Here is a 21,046-nt window from a genome sequence, read left to right on the forward strand (position 1 = left end):
GTGTGTGTCTACTTGAGGTAAATGTTTAACTCACATGCCTGTACTTTGTTTGGCTGGAAACCACAGGTGTGGGTTCAATTCCAGACCTGAAGGGCTCAGTAATGCATCTTTAAGGGTAAGTTTTGTTTCCTGGAACTTTTGTCTCAGATAGGTATGTGTATGAATATGAATGTGTGTGTACTGGTTCATGATGTAAAATACTGAGGGCCACAGTCGAGAAAGTTTGAAAGACACAGGAATAATTCAAGAAAGGATTTTCTGACAGGAGGGTGGGCTAATGCTGGGTTATTGTGAAATATGTGTGTGTGTGTTTATGTGTGTGTGTGCGTGTGAGGGGACAGCCTTCATTTCTTCTTTTGATGATTTTAACTCTGCCCCCAGTCTCTGAAGCAGGCTCAAGCTTCTAAAATCCTTCTTACCCTCCTCTCCCTTATCTTCTCTCTCTGTCATTTACAGTGGTGGTGGTAGCTTGGGGCAGGGAGGATAGGAGACTCACTGAAATTCTTTCATATTCATGTCAAAGGCACAAGTCTAAGCAGAGTTATCCCCTGGCCAGGGTTCATTGGAGGAAGGGGAAGAGGGGAGGCCTGGGGCCTGCACTCACGCTTCCATCTGTAGGGTTGATGGTGTCATAGGTCTTAGCATCTTCTGCATCCATAAACTTCCCCCCAATGAAGAGCTGGTGGGGCATTCGGATGGTCTGCTTATTCACTGACATTTCCACCTGGAAGAAATACTCTTCACAAATGGGCCTAGGTGACAAACACAAAGCACCCAGGGATGCAGGAAGCACACACAGATGGATACACAACCACTCATACACAAGTGTACATATAAACACATAGCAGGAATACATCTAGGCTCAAACACACAGACCTACACATGGGCACACATACACATACACACACAAACACATTCACAGATTAGAGGTGGCCAGGGTACAAGGCCCCTTACACCTCCTTAAGCACTCTTTTGCTGAATCCAAGGCCGTGAAGCCCCCTTGGCTGGAGAGCTGCAGAAGGGCAGTGGAGAAAATGGTGAGAAGGAGTGTTGCTAAGTAAATGCTGCCAGAGTGGACCTCCACTGCATGGCTTACTCACCACATGATCTCAGTCTGGTTACCCAGCCCCTCACAGGGGTGCAGACAGAGGTGCATAGTAGCAGTGCCAGGTATGCAGAAAGTGCCAGGCAAATCTCATTTAGATAGAGAGATCCCTGTAGGCCCCCAGACATGGTATCATTCCACACCACTCACTTTGCTACTGAGTTGCATGTTAAGAACAAAGAGTAAGTTTGGTTCCACCACAACAAGTCCATGCTGAATGCAGGAAACTCTGGGAACATGTTTCCCCTCCTGAAATCTGTTCATTGGTCATTTTCCCAAGTTCCAAAGCCAACCTAGAATCCACCCTGACCATCTGTACTTCCTCTACCAGTTTTGCTCCCAATTACCAGCCAAACAAACTACTCTAAAGTTAATTCCTATGAGAATTAGTACCTACTAAGATACCCCAGCTCTGGTAGCATAGTGGCTACGACACTTGCCTGCTAACCAGATGGCTGGCGGTTCAAACCCACCAGCCACTCCTCGGAAGGAAGGTTGGGCAATCCTACTTCGGTAGTGATACTGCCTTGGAAACCCAAGGAGGGGTTGCTATGGGTCGGGGCCGACTCGACGGCACATAACAACAACAACAAGATACCCCAGGGAAGATTTTTCAAGGGTTTCTTTAAAAAATAGATTTGCAATTATTTCATCATACTTTTGTATATAAAAGTTGAATGTATAGGATCATTTATTTTCCTTTTTAGGCATTAAAAACTTCTTTTGTAATATACTGGTCTCATGTCTTAAGCATGAGATAGCAATTTCCTTTGTGGAGTTTGCCTAACTATCCTGGCTTCCTCAGGCTACCCTGTGTTGAGAGGGAGACTGGGGACTCTAGGGGTGAATTCATGGGGCCTTGGCTTCCTGGACATCCATATTTCCCCATAAGTCACTGTGGATTCACAGATGAAAATGCCTGAGGGGACCACAGGGTCATGCCCCATATGGAAGGAGCTCAGGACTCACATAATCAATGACTTGTTCATCGTCTTCGTCTTCCCCTCTCAGCTTTCTCACTAACAACTGGATGAAGTCCCCAAAGGTGGTTGCCATGTAAACATCTTCATTTTCTAATTCTAGGCCATCACACAGATCCTTTACTTCCTCCACCAGTCTGGAGAAGAGAGGATGGAAAAGGGGAACATGAAAAGAACCTCAGTAGACCTGCCTCATTCTTCTGACAGACAAATGGCACCAAACACATTTGTGTAGCAAGAGTTGCATCCCAGCACCCAAAATGGAGGTTAGCTTAGAATTGTGGTGAAGGCCCAGTACATGGACTCTGAGGCCCTGATTTCAAGTTCTGGCTCCAGCATTTACTAATTCGTAACCTTAGGCAAGTGACTAACTCCTCTGAGCCTTAGTTTCTTCATCTGTTAAATGTGAATAGTCACAGTCCTCTACTATTTTGTGATGGGTAAATGACACAATCCACAAAATTAATAGAATCTTAATAATATTCAAAAGAGACTTAAAAATTGAAAAGACACATAAAAGATTGGGGAAAATAGTGCAAATAATGTATTTGATAAAGGATTTTTATGTAGAGTATATAAAGAACTCTCAAAACTCGATACTAAGAAATCAAATAATTGAATTAAAAATAGGTAAAAGATTCACTGAAAATAAGTAAGGATAGCAAATAAGCATATGAAAAGGTGTAAAGGTGTTCAACATCATTATTCATTAAGGAAATGCATATTAAACCACAATAAGATAAACTACATACTTAGTAGAATGTCTCAAATTAAAAGACCTGACCATACCAAATACTGGCGAAGATGCAGAGCAACTGGAATTCTCATACGTTGCTGGTGGGAATGTAACAGGGTACACTCTTTGGAAAGCATTTTGGCATTTTCTTCTTTTTTTAATTTTACTGTGATTTGGGTGAAAGTTTATAGAACAAATTCATCTTCCATACTGCAGTTCAAAAACACTTTGTCTCATGACATTGACTGTAATCTCCCACAATGCAACAGCTCTCCACCCACCTCCTCCCCATAGCTACCTCTTCCCTCTGTCCTTCCCTTCCATGCACTCCTGTCCCTCAAGCTGTCTCCCTGTGCATACACAGACCTTCTATTCTCCCATGATTGATCTCTCCAAGGAGTGTATCTACCTAATGTAAATGTTCAGCTCATATGCCTCTCTTTTGTTTGGCTGGAAGCCACAGGAGTGGGTTCAATTCCAGACCTGAAGGACACGAAGGGGCCATAATCTCAGTGGTTCCCCTGGGTTCTATCATACCAGCAAACCTGGTTCCCCCCTCCCCCGTTTCTTTAAATGATTCTGAATTTTGTTCCACGTTGTTCTCCCACTCTATCCAGGATCTCCTACATAGATCCCCCTCTGAGTAGTTGACAGTGGTAGCCGGGTATCATCTAGTTCTGCTCTCATAATTGTATAGGCTGAGGATTGCATGGTGTGCCAGTCCCCTGGACTAATTGTTCCCATGTGTCTTTGGTTTTCTTCATTCTTCTTTGCTCTGGATGAGGAGAGACCCATCGTTGCATCCAGATGGTCACTTGCAAGCTTTTAAGATCCCAGTCACAACTCACCAAAGTAGGATGTGGAACAATTTTTTGTGTAGTATGTTATGCCAATGGAGCTAGATGTCCCCTATGACCATGGTTCTGAGCCCACAGGTCCAGCTACTCACTCCCTCTGGGTAGCTGGCTGTGGCCAAGAAGTGACTACAACTTTGTTCTTTGTCAGCTCTACCATATACCTGGAAATTCTTACAGAACATACAAACACACTTGTAGAAACATTGTCTTCCAACTCTATACATGGTGATGGGCACACTTCCCCCTGCATAGACATACCTGATCTTTCAGCCTGTCCACCCATCTATCCACCCATAGATCAGTGTTTGCCTTCACTGACAATGCAGTACTGTATGTGCAAAAGGATTAATCTTTGTTGTCTGTACCTCCCATGCACCTCTCCATGTCTTCCGCTTTCTAAATATTTTGGCAGTTTCTTAATACATTAAATATATACTCTCCATTTCATTCTTAGATACTTATGTAAGAGAAATAGCCCGATGTATACACAGAGATTTTTACATGAATGTTCATGGCAGCCTTATCCAAAATAGCCCCAAACTGGAAACAACCCAAATGTGCATCAACAGGTGAATGGATAAGAAAGTTGTTGTCTATCTATACAATGAAATACAACTCAGTATTAAGAAGACATGGAAGAATCTCAAAATAATTATGTTTCATGAAAGAAGCCAGTCAATAGAAACTACATATTATGTGATTCCATTTGTACAAAATTCTAGAAAATGAAAACTAATCTACAGTGACAGAGCAGAAGGTGGTTGACTGGGGATGGAGATTCAGGACAGGATGGATGGAAGGGAGAGACTACAAAGGGGCACAAGGAAATTTTGGAGGGTGATAGATGGGTGCATTCTCTTGATTGTGGTGATATGTGTGTATATACATGTATATATATGGAGAGAAAGAGAAACCTATCCAGTTGTATACATTCTATATATACACTTTACAATGTCAATTATACTTCAATAAAGCTATTAAAAATTAAGAGTCCTGCTGTATTCAAATTGGGGACATCAGTATGAATTCACTGTGCAGAAAGCACTCACACAGCAGGCCTATCATTGATCTTAGAAAAGCCTACTTGCAAAGTTGGCCCTTGGCTGACATCTGGAAACTTGAATGGCTCCCTACACTGATATGAAACTTCTGAAACTTAGAAGGGTGGCTCACTGTGCCTGGAATGTTTGCACAGACATTGCTTATGATGAACAGTGCTTTCCTTCTGGGAGTATGGGATTTTGATATTATGCTAGACAAAGGGAACCTGCATGTTTAGCCCTTGATAAAAATTCTGCATCCTGAGACTCTATTGAGCTTTCCTGGTAGACAACATTTCACATTTATTGTCACAACTCATTGTTGGAGGAATGAAGTGCATCCTCTGTGACTCCACTGGAAGCAGACTCGTGGAAGCTTGTACCTGATTTCCTCCAGACTTTGACCTAGTGCCTTCTCCCTTTGTTGGTTGTTTTTATTTTCAAATCCTTTCACTATTATAAATCTCACCCATGAGTACAACTGCATGGTGAGTTCTTTGAGTACTAGAGAAGTACCAAACCTCAGAGTGGTCTTAGACACCCCCAGCACAGTCATGTTTGCTAACAAAGATAGATAATTATACAAGTAATTAGCTATGTCTGTATATAAATTAGCATGCCCTTCCTTAAGGCACTCTGGTGGCACAGCGCCTAAGGCATTGACTGCTGAATAGAAGGTTGGTGGTTCAAACCCACTAGCTGCTTCATGGAAGGAAGATGGGGCAATCTACTTCAATAAAGATTTGCTGCCTTTGAAACCCAATGGGGGTTGCTATGAGTCAAAACTGACTCAATGGCAGTGGGTTTGGCATAGTTTTATGCACTTCCTTGTTCTGTCAGCTAAGAGGCTCTAGAAGTAATGACACTCCAGTAACAATGGGCACACTTAGCACCCAGATCTTGATTTCTAATACCATTCTTTCAATAAAAAGAACCAGTACTTCTTGGAGAAATGGTCAGTTTTAGGGCTGGGGCAGGAGATATACAAGATGTACCTAGAGTATCTTGCAGTGCCAGAAAATAAGGAAGTGCTCCAAAAAAAAAAAAAAAAAAAGAAAGAAAAAAAAGAGGTGGGAGTATATCACAGGAATGTAGGAGCCAACTGAAAAGGCCCCCAACAGCCAAAGCTGGGACATTTGAGCAACAAAATAAACACAGGCATACCTTTTTGTACTGCCCTTTGCTTTATTGTGCATCACAGATATTGCATTTTTTACAAATTAAAGGTTTGTAGCAACCCTATGTTGAGCAAGTCTGTCGACACCATTTTCCAACAGTATGTGCTCCTTTCATGTCTCTCTGTCACATTTTGATAATTCTCACAATATTTTAAACTTTTTCATAATGCTATTTCATGTTTAGTAGACTACAATACAGTGTAAACACAACTTTTATATGCACTGGGAAACAAAAAAAATTTGTGTAGTTCACTTTATTGCGATATTCACTTTATCTTGGTGGTCTGGAACCAAACTCACACTATCTCTGAGGCATGTCTGTGTTAAAATTATGTGTCAGCTTGGCTGAGCCTGGTTTTGAGTAGCTGGGCAGCTGGATGTAGTTTATTCCCCAAAGGGATTGGTGATCAATTCCATGGTGGAATCTACTGGAGCAGCTGAATAGCAACCTTAGGGATATGGTCTGCTTCCAGTATATAAGGAGAAGTTTTGAGAAAGGTCTCTGTAGTTTTTTGGATGCTTGGACCCTGCATGTAGCTGAGTTTTCATTGAGCAGCCTGCCATGTTTCCTGCTGATCTTGGGACTGTGTCTGCACTTGAACTAGTGGCCTGTCATGTTGTTTGGTAATATTGGGACTGTGCCATTTTATTTGTTCTTGGGTTTGTTAGCCTTCAGTGTGGCTTTAACTTCTTCAGTACCAGCGGTTCTTGGTCATATGCTATCTCCTGAAATAGTTGAATGTCGACCAATTCTTTTGGTACTCTGTGTATTTGGTGACTGTGCATTCCCTCCATGTTCTTTTAGATGCTTTCTGAATCATTCTTTTTTTTTCCCCCCTTAGAATCCTTCAATATTGCAACTCAAGGCTTGAATTTTCTCTTTAGTTCTTTCAGCTTGAGAAATACCGACTGTGCTCTTTCCTTTAGTTTTCTAACTCCAGCTCTTTGTACATTTCATTATAATACTTTACTTCGTCTTCTCAATCCACCTTTGAAATCTTCTCTTCAGCTCTTTTACTTCTGTTCACTTTAGCTACTTTGTGCTGAAGTATCAGTCTCTTCTGACATCCATTTTGATCTTTTTTTTTTTTGCTGTCCTTCTAGTGACCTTTTATCTTCTTGGTGTATGATGTCCTTGATGTCATCCCACAACTCAGCTCACCTGGTCTTCAGTCACTAATTCTCAATGTGTCAAATCTATTCTTGAGTCAGTCTGTAAATTCAGCTGCAATGTATTCAGGGTCATGCTTTGGCTCTCATGGACTTGCTTTTATTTTCTTCAGCTTCAGCTTGAACTTGCATATGAGCAATTGATGGTCTGTTCCACAGTAAGCCCCTGGCATTATTCTGACTGATACTGAGCTTATCCATCATCTCTTTCCACAGATATATTCAATTTGATTCCTGTGTAATCCATCTGGCAATGATAGTTGTCATTTGTGTTGTTGAAAAAAAGTATTTGCAAGGAATAAGCCATTGATGCCGCAGAATTTTAGCATGTACTCTCTGGCATCATTCCTATCATCAAGGCCTCATTTCCCAACTATGGATTTTCTTTTTTTGGTTTGTTTCCAATTTTTGCATTGCAAACTACATCTTGTCACTGCATTTTGGTTGTATGTTTGATCAATTTCAGACTTCAGCTGTTCATAAAAATCTTCTATGTCTTCATCTTTAGCATTTATGATGCATAAATTTGAATAGTAGTCATACTAACTCATCTTCCTTATAAACATGAATATTATCCTATCACTGGCAGCATTGTATATCAGGATAGATCCTGAAATGTTCTTTTTGATGATGTATGCAACACTTTTTGTCTTCAATTTGTCATTCCCAGCATAGTAGACAACATGATTGTTAGATTCAAAATGGCCAATTGCAGCTCACTAATGCCTAGGATATTGATCTTCAAGCATTCCATTCTGTTTCTGGTATCTTATAATTTTCCTTGATTGATGTTTTGTACATTCCATGTTCCAATTATGAATGAATGTTTACAGTTGTTGCTTTTCATTTTGAGTCATACCATATCAGCATATGAAGGTTGCAAAGGTGTTACTCTATCTGTTTCATTAGTGTCAACTCTTCTTTGAGGAGACAACTGAGGAAATACAATACAGTTGTATTTTGAAAGCCTTCTAACCAGTCTTTCTTCCAGCACTATATAGGGCAAGGTTCTGTTGTGATCCATAGGGTTTTCACTGGCTAATTTTCAGAAGTAGATCACTAGTCTTAATTTGGAAGCTCTGTTGAAACCTGTCCACCATGGGTAATCCTGCTGGCACTTGAAATACCAGTGGTATAGCTTCCAGAATCATAGCAACATGCAAGCCGTCACAGTACAACAAACTGACAGACAGATGATAGCTTATAAATAGACCGCTCCTTAAACTCTCCTCCATTACACAACCTGACTGTGTCAGCTGTGACCTGTTGCAATCCTGGCTGGCACACTAAATCTTCATATTCCCTGTGCTGCCAACCCAGAAACTCTGCCAGTAGAAGAAATTGTGGTTCCCTAGGTGTTGCTTCATTTCTTTTTCTTATTTCTTGTTTATTTATTGTGATTTGGGTGAAAATTTAGAGCAAATTGGTTTTCTATTCAACAATCCATACACATTTTGTTTTATGACATTTACTGCAATCTCCACACTGTAACAGTATTCTTCCCACCTCCCTGTGTCCACCTCTTCCCTTCTTCCTTCCTTCCCATCCCCTCCCAGCTTTCTAGCTCTATCTCTGGACAAATGTTCTTTTCTTGATCTCATAAGCTTGATTGTTCTAATGATTGCATCCAAAAACAAACAAACAGAAAAACCAAACTCACTGCCATCAAGGAGCTGATTTTGACTCATAAAGACCTCCTTTGGGTTTCCAAGACTATAAATCTTTGTGGAAGCAGACCTTCTCATCTTTCGTCCATGGAGTGGCTGATGGATTTGAACTATCAACTTTTGGTTAGCAGCTGAATGCCTTGATCACTACATCACCAGAGCTCTTTAATGACTGCATTGTTGTTGTTGTGTGCCATGGTGCCAGACCCGACTCATAGCGACCCCTCCTTGGGTTTCTGAGGTAATATCACTACAGAAGTAGATTGCCCAGCCTTCCTTCCGAGGAGTGGCTGGTGAGTTTGAACCACCAGCCTTCTGGTTAGCAGTCAAGAGCCTTAGACACTATGCTACCAGAGCTCCTGATACTACTGTTCACCTTGTAGGCCTGTCTCTCATTTTGTGGACAGTTGTGTCACAGGGCTTAAGTTCAATTCCTAGTTTGAAGGATGTCTAAAGGTCATAGTCTTGGGAGTTCCACCAGTCTTCATTAGATCAGTAAGCCTGGTCTTTTTGTAGTTTCATTTCTTAATACTCCACTTGAAGAGCATACCAGAGAGTTGTACAAACTTTTGTTTTTAATCAAGACAATGTCTTCTTCTTACAGCCCAGAGTCACAGCCCAAGTTCAGCCAGTTGAAAGGATGTAATTTGTTTGGTTTGAGAGCTGAATCTCCTTCTCATCTCCGATATTTGTATTCTTCTACTCTGGGATACCATGTGTGGATGAAAAGATGGAAGAAGAATAGAAAGGGAACTATTGATCTCACCTACCATCCTTAGAACAGATGCTCCATGCAGGCCTGGTTTGGTCTGTGAACACCATGCTCACAGGTTGTTGAAATTTTTCTCAGTATTATTTTTTCTTAACAAAACATTTTATTTTATACTTTATATTGATCACATAAACAAATCAGAGTGAGTTACTAAAGGTCTGTGGGACACGAGATTTTCAAACAGACAGGCTCAATTTACCCCTTTTATGTATGTGGTAGATTGAACAATTCCCCACCCCTTAGTCAAGGCCTTTGTGATGTGACTGTGCAGCTCCTCCTACCAAGCGACAGAGTCCATTTCCCACTCCTTGAAGCTGGGCTGGTCCTGTGATTTGCTTTGGCTACTAGAACGAGGTGACATAATGTACTAACTCTAAGCCTAGGCCTCAAGAGATGTAGCACTTTTCCACTCTCTTATAGGACTCTGCCATCACCACATAAATAAGCCTGGACTGGCCCGCTTAAGGATAAGAGAACATGTGGAGCAGTGAGGAGCCATCCCAGCTGAGCATATCCCAGACCAGCCAGCCCCCAGCTGACTTGGCAGCTGACTATAGGCACATGAGTAAGCCCAGCTGAGCCTGGCCAGCATCAGCTGAACCCCACCCAAATTGTTGACCCACGGAACCATGAACTAAAAAACTCATAGTTTTAAGCTACTTTGTTTGGGGGTGATTTTTACATAGCAAAAATTCTTGATCTTATCATTACTCTTGCATCAAGCCCTCCCAATTCCTCCCCAGAACTTTCTCCAAGATGGACCACATGCAACTCCATCTCTAATTATTATTTACATGAAGCTTTATATTATAATATCATTAAAATGAGGAAGAAGACCTGCAGCCAGAACAACTTAAATTTACAAAATCCAGCCTCAGATGGATTTTTTAAATTTGGTCCAACCACAGTTGTGTTTTTGGCTTACCTCAGTCTGGTGGGGTCAAAGTCCAAATACCAGTGCCCTCCTCACTTTTTCCCACAGGTCCTGATATCATGTAGGTACTCCCTTGCATTCACAAGCAGTGGATTCACACATTTGATTTAACCAACTAACCTGGGTATCGTTCCCTTATCTAATTTTATGCATTCCTCTTCTAAGTAATCTTGCCCCTGCACAGTCCTCAGCTCGACAGAAGACATGGAAATGTGGAGGCAAGTCATGAGTACTTCTCTGAAACTCTCCTGCATACAATGTCAATGCCATACTTTCCTTCGTTATTTTGCTCATGTGTGCCTTCTTGAAGTACAAGAAAGAACTGGTCCCACACAGTAGATATCTTCATTTCCGCCGAGAACCTGGTGATATTAGTCACATTTTCCAAGGGAACAACTTTCTCTTCTCTTTCCATTGATGTGGATTGAGAATAGTTGACTCAACCCTAGGTGCCAAAGGTGAGCACATGACCAGCCTGGCTAATTAGAGCACATACTCCCTGGACACAGTGATTGGTCCTTATTGGGGCACATGACCAGGAAAATCCCAATCCAAGACTTAAATTGAAATGGACAAGAAAAGTAAATCCCTGTTGTCACTGGGAATATTGAAAAGATAACAAATAACAAAGGAACATTAAAAAAAATTCTGAAAATATGTTGATCTATAACACAACTTATATTACACATTCCATAGAATAAATTCTTAACTATCCAAAAGAAAAAAAGGAAAAGAAAAGAAGAAGAAAGAGAGAAAAGAAGACATTATACTGCAGCTGCTATGCAGCCATCTTGTCACCATGATAAGAGATCCTGCCTGAAAATGAAGCTAACACATATGTAGGAGGTGGGGAGAGTGTTAACGACCTAATTTGAGCTGTTGGAGCAATCAGCCACTCCTAAAAAAAGCTAGCTATGGGCTTTTTTATTTTTTAGGTTTTTTTTTTTTCTTTGCCTGAACCGTTTCACATCACTGTTGCAAGCAAAGGTGTTCCAGCACATACTCTTCCCTTTATACAAATTAGAACTTATCACTGTTAAATGACAATTTGTATGAAATTCAAGAAAAGGGAAAACTGATCTATGGTGATAATTTTCACCTGAGGTATGGGAGAATTGCCTGGGAAAAACAGGAGGGAACTTTCCAAGTGATGTTTGATTGAGGTGTGAGTTAGATTAGTGAATACTTTGTCAAAGCTTATAAAACTGGTCCCTTAAAATCTCTGTTTTTGACTGTACATAAATTGCACCTTGATTCGGAAAACAGTGGAATCAATATTCCTTTCTCCACAACCCCCCCCATCTCAGGAATGTCACCTGTGAGGTTAGTGTCATTTCCTCACTCTACTTTACTATATACTTTTCCCACACACCTCTGCCTTCAGTGGAGGCCTTAGGGTTTGTGGCAATTTTAAAACAGCCAGAAATTCTTTGATACCCCTTCATGGAGAGGTGGGGTCTAAGCCCCTGCCCTTGAACTTAGGTAGGCTTGTGACTGCTTCAACCTGTCAACACTGTGCAACTTCCCAAGCTCTGAGTGGCAACATCTGCCTCATGTGCTGCCATGCCTGCTGGCTCTCAGAGCCCTAACTCGTGGTTGGCGCAGCCCACAGACACTCATAGACAGCTCAGCCCAGTGCCAGGCATGGAGTGTAGGTGCTGTCCTAAATATGGACATTCCTGCCCAGCAAGTCTAGCTCCAAGTCTTCCAAGATGAGGCCTGCCTACATGTGAAACAGGAGTTACCTTACTAGGCTGTCTCAATATCTGATGAAGAAAAAATGGTGGCTGTCTTATGCCATTCAATTCTGTGGTGTGACTGGAACAGAATATAGGACCCCTCTGCTCCTGATCTTACCTCACAACATCCACCGATGCAGCCCCGGACTTAAAGAAATCAGTGGAGTCCTCAACTTTCATGACATTGGGGAGGATCCTCTGCCAGACACTCTGAAAAATAAGGTTCAATGAGGACAAAGTTCCTTAAGGAGGGGGCCAGTGTCATAACCAAACCAAACTCACTGCCATTGGGTCGTTTCTTTTTCTTTCTTTCTTTTTTTTAAATTGTGATTTGGGTGAAGATTTACAGAGCAAATTCACTTTCCATACAGCAGTTCACATATACTTTGTTTCATGTCATTGACCACAGTTTACCACAATGCAACAGCTCCCCTCCCACTTCCTCCCCATAGTTACCTCTTCCAAGTGTCCATCCCTCCATACACTCCTGCCCCCTGAGCTATCTCCCTGTGCATAAGCAGCCCTTCTTTCTCCCATGATTGTTCTCTCCAAGGAGTGTATCTACTTGAGGTAAATGTTCAACTCACATGCCTGTATTTTGTTTGGCTGGAAACCACAGGTGCGGGTTCAATTCCAGACCTGAAGGGCATTGAATCTTTTCTGACTCACAGCGACCCTCATTGGATTTCCAAGGCTGTTAATCTTTGCAGAAGTAGATCTCCCCATCTTCCGTCTGTGGAGCAGCTGGTGGGTTTGAACCACTGGCCTTCTGGTTAGCAGTCAAGTGCTTTATCCACTATGCCACCAGAGCTCCTTCATGTGGGCAGTGTCATAGCAGATAACAATGGCTATCAGACCATCCTGATGGCCTGGAGCAGGCTCCAGCTCCTTCTGTCCACGATGACAAAGCTCCCCCCAAGAAGACATCAGTCCTGGAGTGACCTCTCTTCCGGCAAGTGGAGCAGCTCAGGCCTCTGACACAGGGGCTGCTGTCCTCATGTTCACCTCATGAGTCCCCAGCCTGGAATCATGGGTCAGTGTTTCCGTGGAGTCCCAGGGGCAGCAGAAGGATGGCTACACCAACCAGTGGCATGACTGGGTCCTGATAGCAGACCCAACCACGCTATACCTACATCACACCCAGGGTTTTACCTGGGTGGCTTGAATCTGACATTGGCATGTGTGGCATAGCAGGGAAGAAGGCACAGTGGGGGCAAGTGGTTCTGAAGGGTAGACATGAGCAACATGGAGGTCAGGCATGAGCAGTAGGCAGGGCAAAGGAGTAGTTCTTAGGACAACTGGTTCTTGTCCTTGCTGAGAGAACAAATTCCCTGTGAACAAGGCAAATCATCCACCCTTCCTGTGACTCCAAAGAGATCCTGTGGACCAAGAGGAACAATGATGTAGAGAGTGCAGTAAAATGTGCACGGTGCCCTTGTGTTCAGTCAACAAGACCACATGGCAGGTCAGAGATGGACAGCTATTCTCTGGACAGCTCCCAGCTGGGTCTGTCAGGAGAGGAGCTCATGAGGCCCCAGTTTCCAAGCACCAACAATTCAGCCCTTTTCTGGCCACATTCCAGGCTGTGGCACTCCCTGGCCTGGTTTGGAGGGCCAGGCTGGAGGCACAAGATGCTAGGATGGGGCTTATTAACAACCAGGATCCCCAGTGGTTTTAACCCACCTTCATCCTGGTCTCGTTCTTCCTCTCTTGGGAAGGGATCAAACATCTAGTGGTCCTCCTCACTGTAACCACCAGCAGCCAGGTTGAGCTGCTCCTTGTTCATCATGAGGACTGCCTGCCCCTTCTGTCCCTACCTGTGAAGTTCTTCCCTAAAGCCTTTGTGGACCCTTGGGAGCAGTGACTGTCCCTCCCCAGACTTCTGCAACACTGGGGCTCAGTCATCACTGGCTGTGAGTGCTGTCAGACTGGCCTTGGGAAGCCTGAGCACATAGTGAATACAAAAGGAACCTAGCAGAGGCAGTGTGGTGACTAGTCACTCTGTGGACCCCTAGCCACACAGCTCCCACCCAAATTCCAGCCCTGTCACTCATAAGCTTCTGTGCCTCCATTCCCTCACCTATAGAGGAACTGATAAAATCATAAGGATTAAATGCATGACTATAAGTAGAGCTTAGAAGAGTGCCAAGCATGTAGGATACTCCTTGACCACAGCACAGTCATGGCCCAGGAACGTGTAAGGGGCAGACTGGTTGCTCAGTACCTTCTCAGCCCATGGGGATATTTGGGGGCATTCACTAAATGGAGACCCCTGCTCTGACTACCAGCTGGGCCCTCACCACTAACCCTTGATACTACCACATCTCCCAGACCAACCTGCCTCTCCTACTCCTGACTGTGCCCTTCCTTCCTATTTGCTTCCAGACTATAGATTCTGAAACTACTCAGCCCAGGCCTGGCCAGGAAGCATGACAATCATGATCATAACAAAGTATGGCAGTTAAGAGTGGGACCATTGGGGTCCAGCCCCAGAACCGTCATCCTCAGCTATGATTCTATTTATCTGGGCCACAGCTTCCTCCTCTGTGAAAGGAAGACTCTAACAGCATCCACTTCACAGAGTTGCTATAATAATCAAACATGTTGCTATTCCACAAGTACTTTACATAGGTTCATATTCTAGAAGTTTCTGTTTGTTTATGATTCTTAGCATCACTGCTAACACTTACTGAGATTCTGAGAGATGCCAGCCACAAAACAAAGCCTTTTCATTCACATTATCACATTCAATAATCACATTGAAACCCACCCACTGCCATTGAATTGATTCTGACTCAGTGAGTGACCCTTTAGGACAGAATAGAACTGCCCTAAGGCTGTAAATCTTTACAGAATCAGATTACCCTTTCCCCCACAGAATGGCTGCTGAGTTCAAACCAGTGTCCTTTTGGTTAGCAGCTGAATGCTTTAACCACTGCACTCAGCTTCTCAGAGCTCCTTAATATCCATTAAGGTGGGGTTCATTTTAACAGATGAAGGAATTAGTTGTAGATAATTCAGGACAGTATATTTCAACCAAGCCCTTAAAAATTACCTCCAATGTTCAGCTCTAAAAATAGACTCTCTCCTCCTATCTGAGTGTCACTGGACTGTAAGCCCAGAAAGTCATTTGTCCAGCTGGCCCTATAACACCAGGGCCAGGCACAGAGCCGTGGAAAGAACAGTTGCTCCAAGAACATGTTTTGGAGCACCAGGTCTTTTTGACATACATTCATGGTTCTCAGCCTCCAAGAAAGGACACTTTGGGCTTCCCAGTGCCCCTGGACCAGTGGAAATGTTTCATGGCCCGCCCTTGCTGATCCTATCTTTGCATGGGTGGTCCAACCACAGTTCACCAGCCACACCCTGCTGACCCAGTCACCTGGGTTGTCTTGTCTGTAAGCATCTGCCACATGCCCTCCTTATGATCCCCTCAGATGCAGAAATGTCCCTCCCCACCAGGGCCTCAGTATTCACTGCTCCTAACTTCCCCTGTCCACTCATGTCTAAACTCAATGTTTCCTCTTCAGAATGGCATTCTCTGACCAACCCTTCTGAAGTTGTCGCCCAGCCTTAGCCCATCTCTCTCTCATCATCTTGTTTTATGTTGTCTATCTGCTGGATGGTTCCTTGGCTACATTCATGAGACTGTAAGCTCTATGACAGCAAGAGGATGGTCTATCATCACAGTCCTGGTATCCAGCCTAGTGTCTGGCACTTAGTAGGCTTCAATAAATATTTCTGAAATAAATAGTTGAATGAATGATTAAATCAATGACTGAATGAAAATCCATCCAGAGCCATACATTCAGGAAGGCATACTCCCAGGATGAGGGAGATGGTTGGAGGGAGAAGAAAGGGCCAGGAATGAGTTCTGGGAAACAACAGTTTACCTAATTCTAGGTTGAGAAGACTGAATCTCAGAAGGGGAAGGACTCTGGCCTCACACTAGGGTAACATTAGATTGGAGGCCAGTTGGTCTGTCCACAAAGCCTGTGCTGGTCACAGCTCCTGATGCTTTCTATTGGGCAGGCTTTCTAGAAGTTCTCATCACATGGTGCTTGGCATCTGACTTTTTCAGTTATTCCAGGAGCTCCTGTTTCCTTTGCCCACTGTTGATAGTGAATCCTAGAAAAGTCAGACCTATTTGCCAAATCCCAGTGTCCCAGGGACAGAGGAAGTAGGAACAAGGAAACATTGAAAGCCTCAAGAAGGGAAAGCAATCTCAAAACTTATTATACAGCCACAGTAGTCAAAACTGCCTGGTATTGGTTCAATGACAGATACATAGACCAATGGAACAGAATTGAGAACCCAGATATAGAGCCATCAACCTATTATAGTCAGCTGATCTTTGACAAAGGCCCAAATTCCATTAAATGGGGAAGAGAATGTTTGTTTAATAAATGGTGCTGGCAAAACTGGAGATCCATTTGCAGAAAAATGAAACAAGATCTGTACCTCACACCATACACAAAAAATGAACTCCAGATGGATCAAAGACTTAAATGTGAAACCTAAAACTATACAGTTCCTCAGGGAAAACTTAGGGGCAAATTTAAGGGCCCCAATATATGGCATAAATAGACTATCAAGCATAACTCAAAATGCACAAACAGCAGAAGAGAAACCAGATGATTGGGACCTTCTAAAAATTAAATTTTTATGTGCTTCCAAAGACTTCTCCAAAAGAGTCAAAAGAGAACATACGGATTGGGAAAAAAATATTTGGTAATAACATATCTGACAAGGGACTTATCTCTAGAATTTATAGAACACTCCAACACCTTAATAACAAAAAGACAAACAATCCAATTAAAAAATGGGCAGAAGACATGAATAGACACTTCACCAAGGAGGATATTCAAGCAGCCAACAAACATATGAAGAAATGCTCACGATCATTAGCTATTAGAGAGATGCAAATCAAAACAACAATGAGGTACCATGTTGCTCCAGCACTAGTAGCAAAGTTCAACAAGACAGAAAACAACAAATGCTGGCAAGGATGTGGAGAGATTGGAACTCTCATACACTGCTGGTGGAACTGTAAAATGGTACAACCATTGTGGAAAACAGTGTGGTGATTCCTTCAAAAGTTGAAATTAGAAATACCATTTGACCCAGCTATTCCATTACTAGGTATATATCCTGAAGAAGTAAGAGCCGTGACAAGAACAGACATATGCACACCCATGTTCATCACAGCACTATTCACAATAGCCAAAAGATGTAAACAACCTAGGTGTCCATCAACTGAGGAATGGATATCCAAATTATGGTACATACACACAATGGAATACTTTGCAACCCTAAAGAATAATGTAGAATCTGCAAAACACCGCATAACATGGATGAACTTGGAGGACATTATGCTGAGGGAAATAAGTCAATCACAAAAGGACAAATATTGTATTAGTCCATTATTGTGAAAGTCAAGGAAATGCTTATCTATGGAAGGACATTTTCTTTGTTGGTTACTAGGGGTGGGAGGGGATGGGAGGGAACACTGTTAGATAGATAGAGATAAGTTTTGATTTGGGTGAAGAGAAGGGCAATGTAGCAAATGTTAGTGATCAATATAGTGGCATTGAGGAAGAGAAAGACATAGAGAGGTACGTGGGAAGTACAGACAACAAAGATGAACCCTTTTGCACATGTAGTATGGCATTGTCAGTGAAGGCAAACATGGATATATGGGTGGATAGATGGGTGGACAGGCTGAACGATTAGGTATGTCTATGAAGTGGGGAGTGTACCCAAGAACATGTATAGGATTGGCAGACAATGGTCCTATAACTTTATGTGTATGATCTGAGTTCCCAGGTGTATAGTGGAGCTGACAAGGGGCAAGGTTGCAGTCACTGCTTGATTACAGCCAGTTACTCAGAAGGACTGAGTAGCTGAAACTGTGGGCCCGGGACCATAGTCACAGAGGACATCAAGCTCAATTGGCATAACATACTACACAAAACATTGTTCCACCTCCTATTATGACGAGTAGTGACTGGGATCTTAAAAGCTAGCAAGCTGCCATCTAGATGCAACGATGGGTCTCTCCTCGTCCAGAGTAAACAAGAATGAAGAAAACCAAAAATTAATGGAAATAATTAGTCCTACCTACTGATACACCATCAGATCTGCAGCCTATATGACTATGGAACCAGAAGAACTAGATGGTGCCCAGCTACTACTGTCAACCACTTGGAAGAGGATCTATGTAGGAAATCATGGATAGAAAGGGAGAAAAATGTGGAACAAAACTCAAAATCATTTGGAAAAAAAAGGGGGGGGTGGTGACCAGGTTTGCTGGTCTGATATAGCCTGGGGAACCACTGAGACTATGGCCCCTAGCTGCCCTTCAGGTCTGGAATTGAACCCATGCCTGTGGTTTCCAGCCAAACAGAAGACAGGCATATGAGTTGAACATTTACCTGAGGTAGATACACTGCTTGGAGAGAACAAGCATGGGAGAAAGAAGAGTTGCTTATGCACAGGGAGACAGCTCAGGGGGCAGGAGTGCACGGAGGGATGGATACAGGGAAGAGGTAACTATCGGGAAGAAGCAGGAGGGGAGATGTTGCATTGTGGTAAACTGTGGTCAATGTCATGAGACAAAGTGTATGTGAACTGCTGTATGGAAAGTCTATTTGCTCTGTAAATTTTCACCCAAATCACAATAAAAATAAAAAATAAAAAAATAATAAATAAATAAATAAAAAGAAGGGAAAGCATTTCAGAGACCAACAATGTGTGTGAGGCACCACATCCATCCACAGAGGGTGTGGAGCATAATTCCAGGAAGTGCCATCCACAAAACACTCATGCCCAACTGACCCAACCAAACAGCAGCCCTGCAAGTGCCTCCTACCCTCATGGCCTCTGCAGTGACCAGCTCCTCCTCTGTCAGCTCCAGGGCGTTACCAGTTGCTCCCTGGAAGAAGTGTGAGGCCAGGATCATCTTGCCATCCTCAAACTGGATGTTCTTCACCAGCAGCTGTGCAAGGAAGGATTTCACAGGGACTGTGATCAGACCAGTGATGATGACACCAAACCAGGAAGATCCTATGCTGGGTGACCCACATACTTCAACTCCAACCTTCACAGTAAGGTAAGACTAGAGCATCCTGACAAATGATGAGGAAAGTAACTCAAAGAGGTGAGCTCACAGTCTTAAGGGCACAAAGGAAACTGCACAGGAGAAATCAGACCATGGGCACCTGCCATACTCCTTGCTCTTTCTTTTCACCCCACTCATAATCAAAAACTCTATTCTTTTTTAGTGTAATGGTTTTATTATATACAAAAATTATGCATACTCATCAGAAAAAAGTAATTTAAATACTACATTGAGTGTCAATCAAGAGAACAACAACTTGTACAATAGCCCAGCTCCCAGAAACCCTATGGAAACATCTGGCAAACATCACAGATAACCTTCTGGAATACAGAGGTAGGAAGAGGGGGCAGGTGAACTCCTGGACAGTGGCGATGCCCACATTTGAAACTGGCTCTGTAAGTACAGCACTCTACACATGGTCTAACAGAAATGGGGCCAGGTTCCTTGCCTGACCCAAGCCTCAACTCTACTGCCTTTTCACAATGTTCTAGAGCTTTCTGTGAGCCAGATCCAGCTGGAACTTCCTGAGAGATGCTTCAACCAAGGATCTCTACCAAAGGTGCCTTCCTTTGCATTGCCTGTTTCTGTAGATGTTGTAGCAGATGTAGTCAGTGCCCACTCAGGGCCCTCACCAGGCTGGTAACATCCAACCACCTGTGGTTTTAAGCATTGGCTGCTAATAGCCCACACTGCACCTTCTCTGAGGCTCTCTGTGGATGGATAGGAACTGTCACACAGAGAGGCTGAAGACTTTGTGACTTATGGCTCCTCCACCCCACCCCAAGGCTGACTGATTCAGTTCCCACTCCACAGTGCCCCATGAGGTCAGGCTAAGGCTGACTTTTCCTGAGCCCTTATCTTTGCCTTGTGTTTTCTTCTGCTTCCCTTCCTCCCTCCCTTATACAATCTTCCTGAGAGTTGTCCCTCAACAGATCACTTACTTGCATGACAATTTGGATGCTGCTTCTTGGAGACCTGACCTAAGACAGATATCATTCTCCACTTACCCTAATCAATTATGAATATATACACTACCCAGCCACTGTCCATCAGACATTACCAGTAGCTGGCTAGACCCTCTCGTAGTATGGCAAGCAGGGAACACCACAGTCAGTACCTACCAGCTCTGAACAATACCACCCCACACTGTGGCTAGCCAAGGGATAGCATTGCTGGGGTTGTTGAAATTCCAAAAAGTGCCCAAAGATCCCTTTCCTGTACTCCTTTCCCTGCTCTCAGCATCTTCTATAAGAGGAAGTGAAGGCCCAGACCTTCCTAACCCCTGCACAGTGTATGTATTAACAACCCAGTACCAGGGCTAAGGTCATGCACTTCAGAACCAACTCTGTCAAGAACTAGCTGGGTGACCTTGGGTAAGTTATTTAAATTTTCCTTGCTTCAGTTTTCTCCTCTGCAAAATGAACATAATATTAATAGATACTCATGGGGTCATTGAGATGATTAAATTTAATACATATAATTGTTTTAAATCAGTGCTTGGCACATAGAAAGTGCTCAATAAATAGTAGCTATTATTATTAGTTTTAGAAGGTTGGGCAATCTACTTCTGTAGTGATACTGCCTCAGAAACCCAAGGAGGGGTCGCTATGAGTTGGAACTGACTTGACAGATTTTTTTGGAATCTTAATAATAAACTGAAAAAAAAAATCTTACTGCCATCGAGTTGATTCTGACTCATGGCAACCCCCATTGGGTTTCCAAGGCAGTAAATCTTTATGGAAATAGAT

The 21,046-nt window shown here is 43.0% G+C and overlaps 1 protein-coding gene across 1 annotated transcript in view; it reads right to left on the reverse strand.

Annotated features, from left to right (window-relative positions):
• The window catches only part of ALDH1L1 (aldehyde dehydrogenase 1 family member L1), a 103,791-nt gene that overhangs the window by 73,666 nt on the left and 9,079 nt on the right, over nt 1-21,046 (reverse strand). The window contains exons 7-10 of the mRNA XM_007950608.2: nt 19,050-19,175; nt 12,297-12,388; nt 2,075-2,222; nt 605-724 (exon numbers count right to left, since the gene is read on the reverse strand). Coding sequence (XP_007948799.1) covers nt 605-724; nt 2,075-2,222; nt 12,297-12,388; nt 19,050-19,175 — 486 coding nt within the window. The remainder of the gene's footprint in view (nt 1-604; nt 725-2,074; nt 2,223-12,296; nt 12,389-19,049; nt 19,176-21,046) is intronic.

Source organism: Orycteropus afer, unplaced genomic scaffold (assembly GCF_000298275.1).
Source record: "Orycteropus afer afer isolate SDZICR_OR568_19922 unplaced genomic scaffold, OryAfe1.0 scaffold00282, whole genome shotgun sequence".
In the NCBI taxonomy this organism is placed as follows: Eukaryota; Metazoa; Chordata; class Mammalia; order Tubulidentata; family Orycteropodidae; genus Orycteropus; species Orycteropus afer.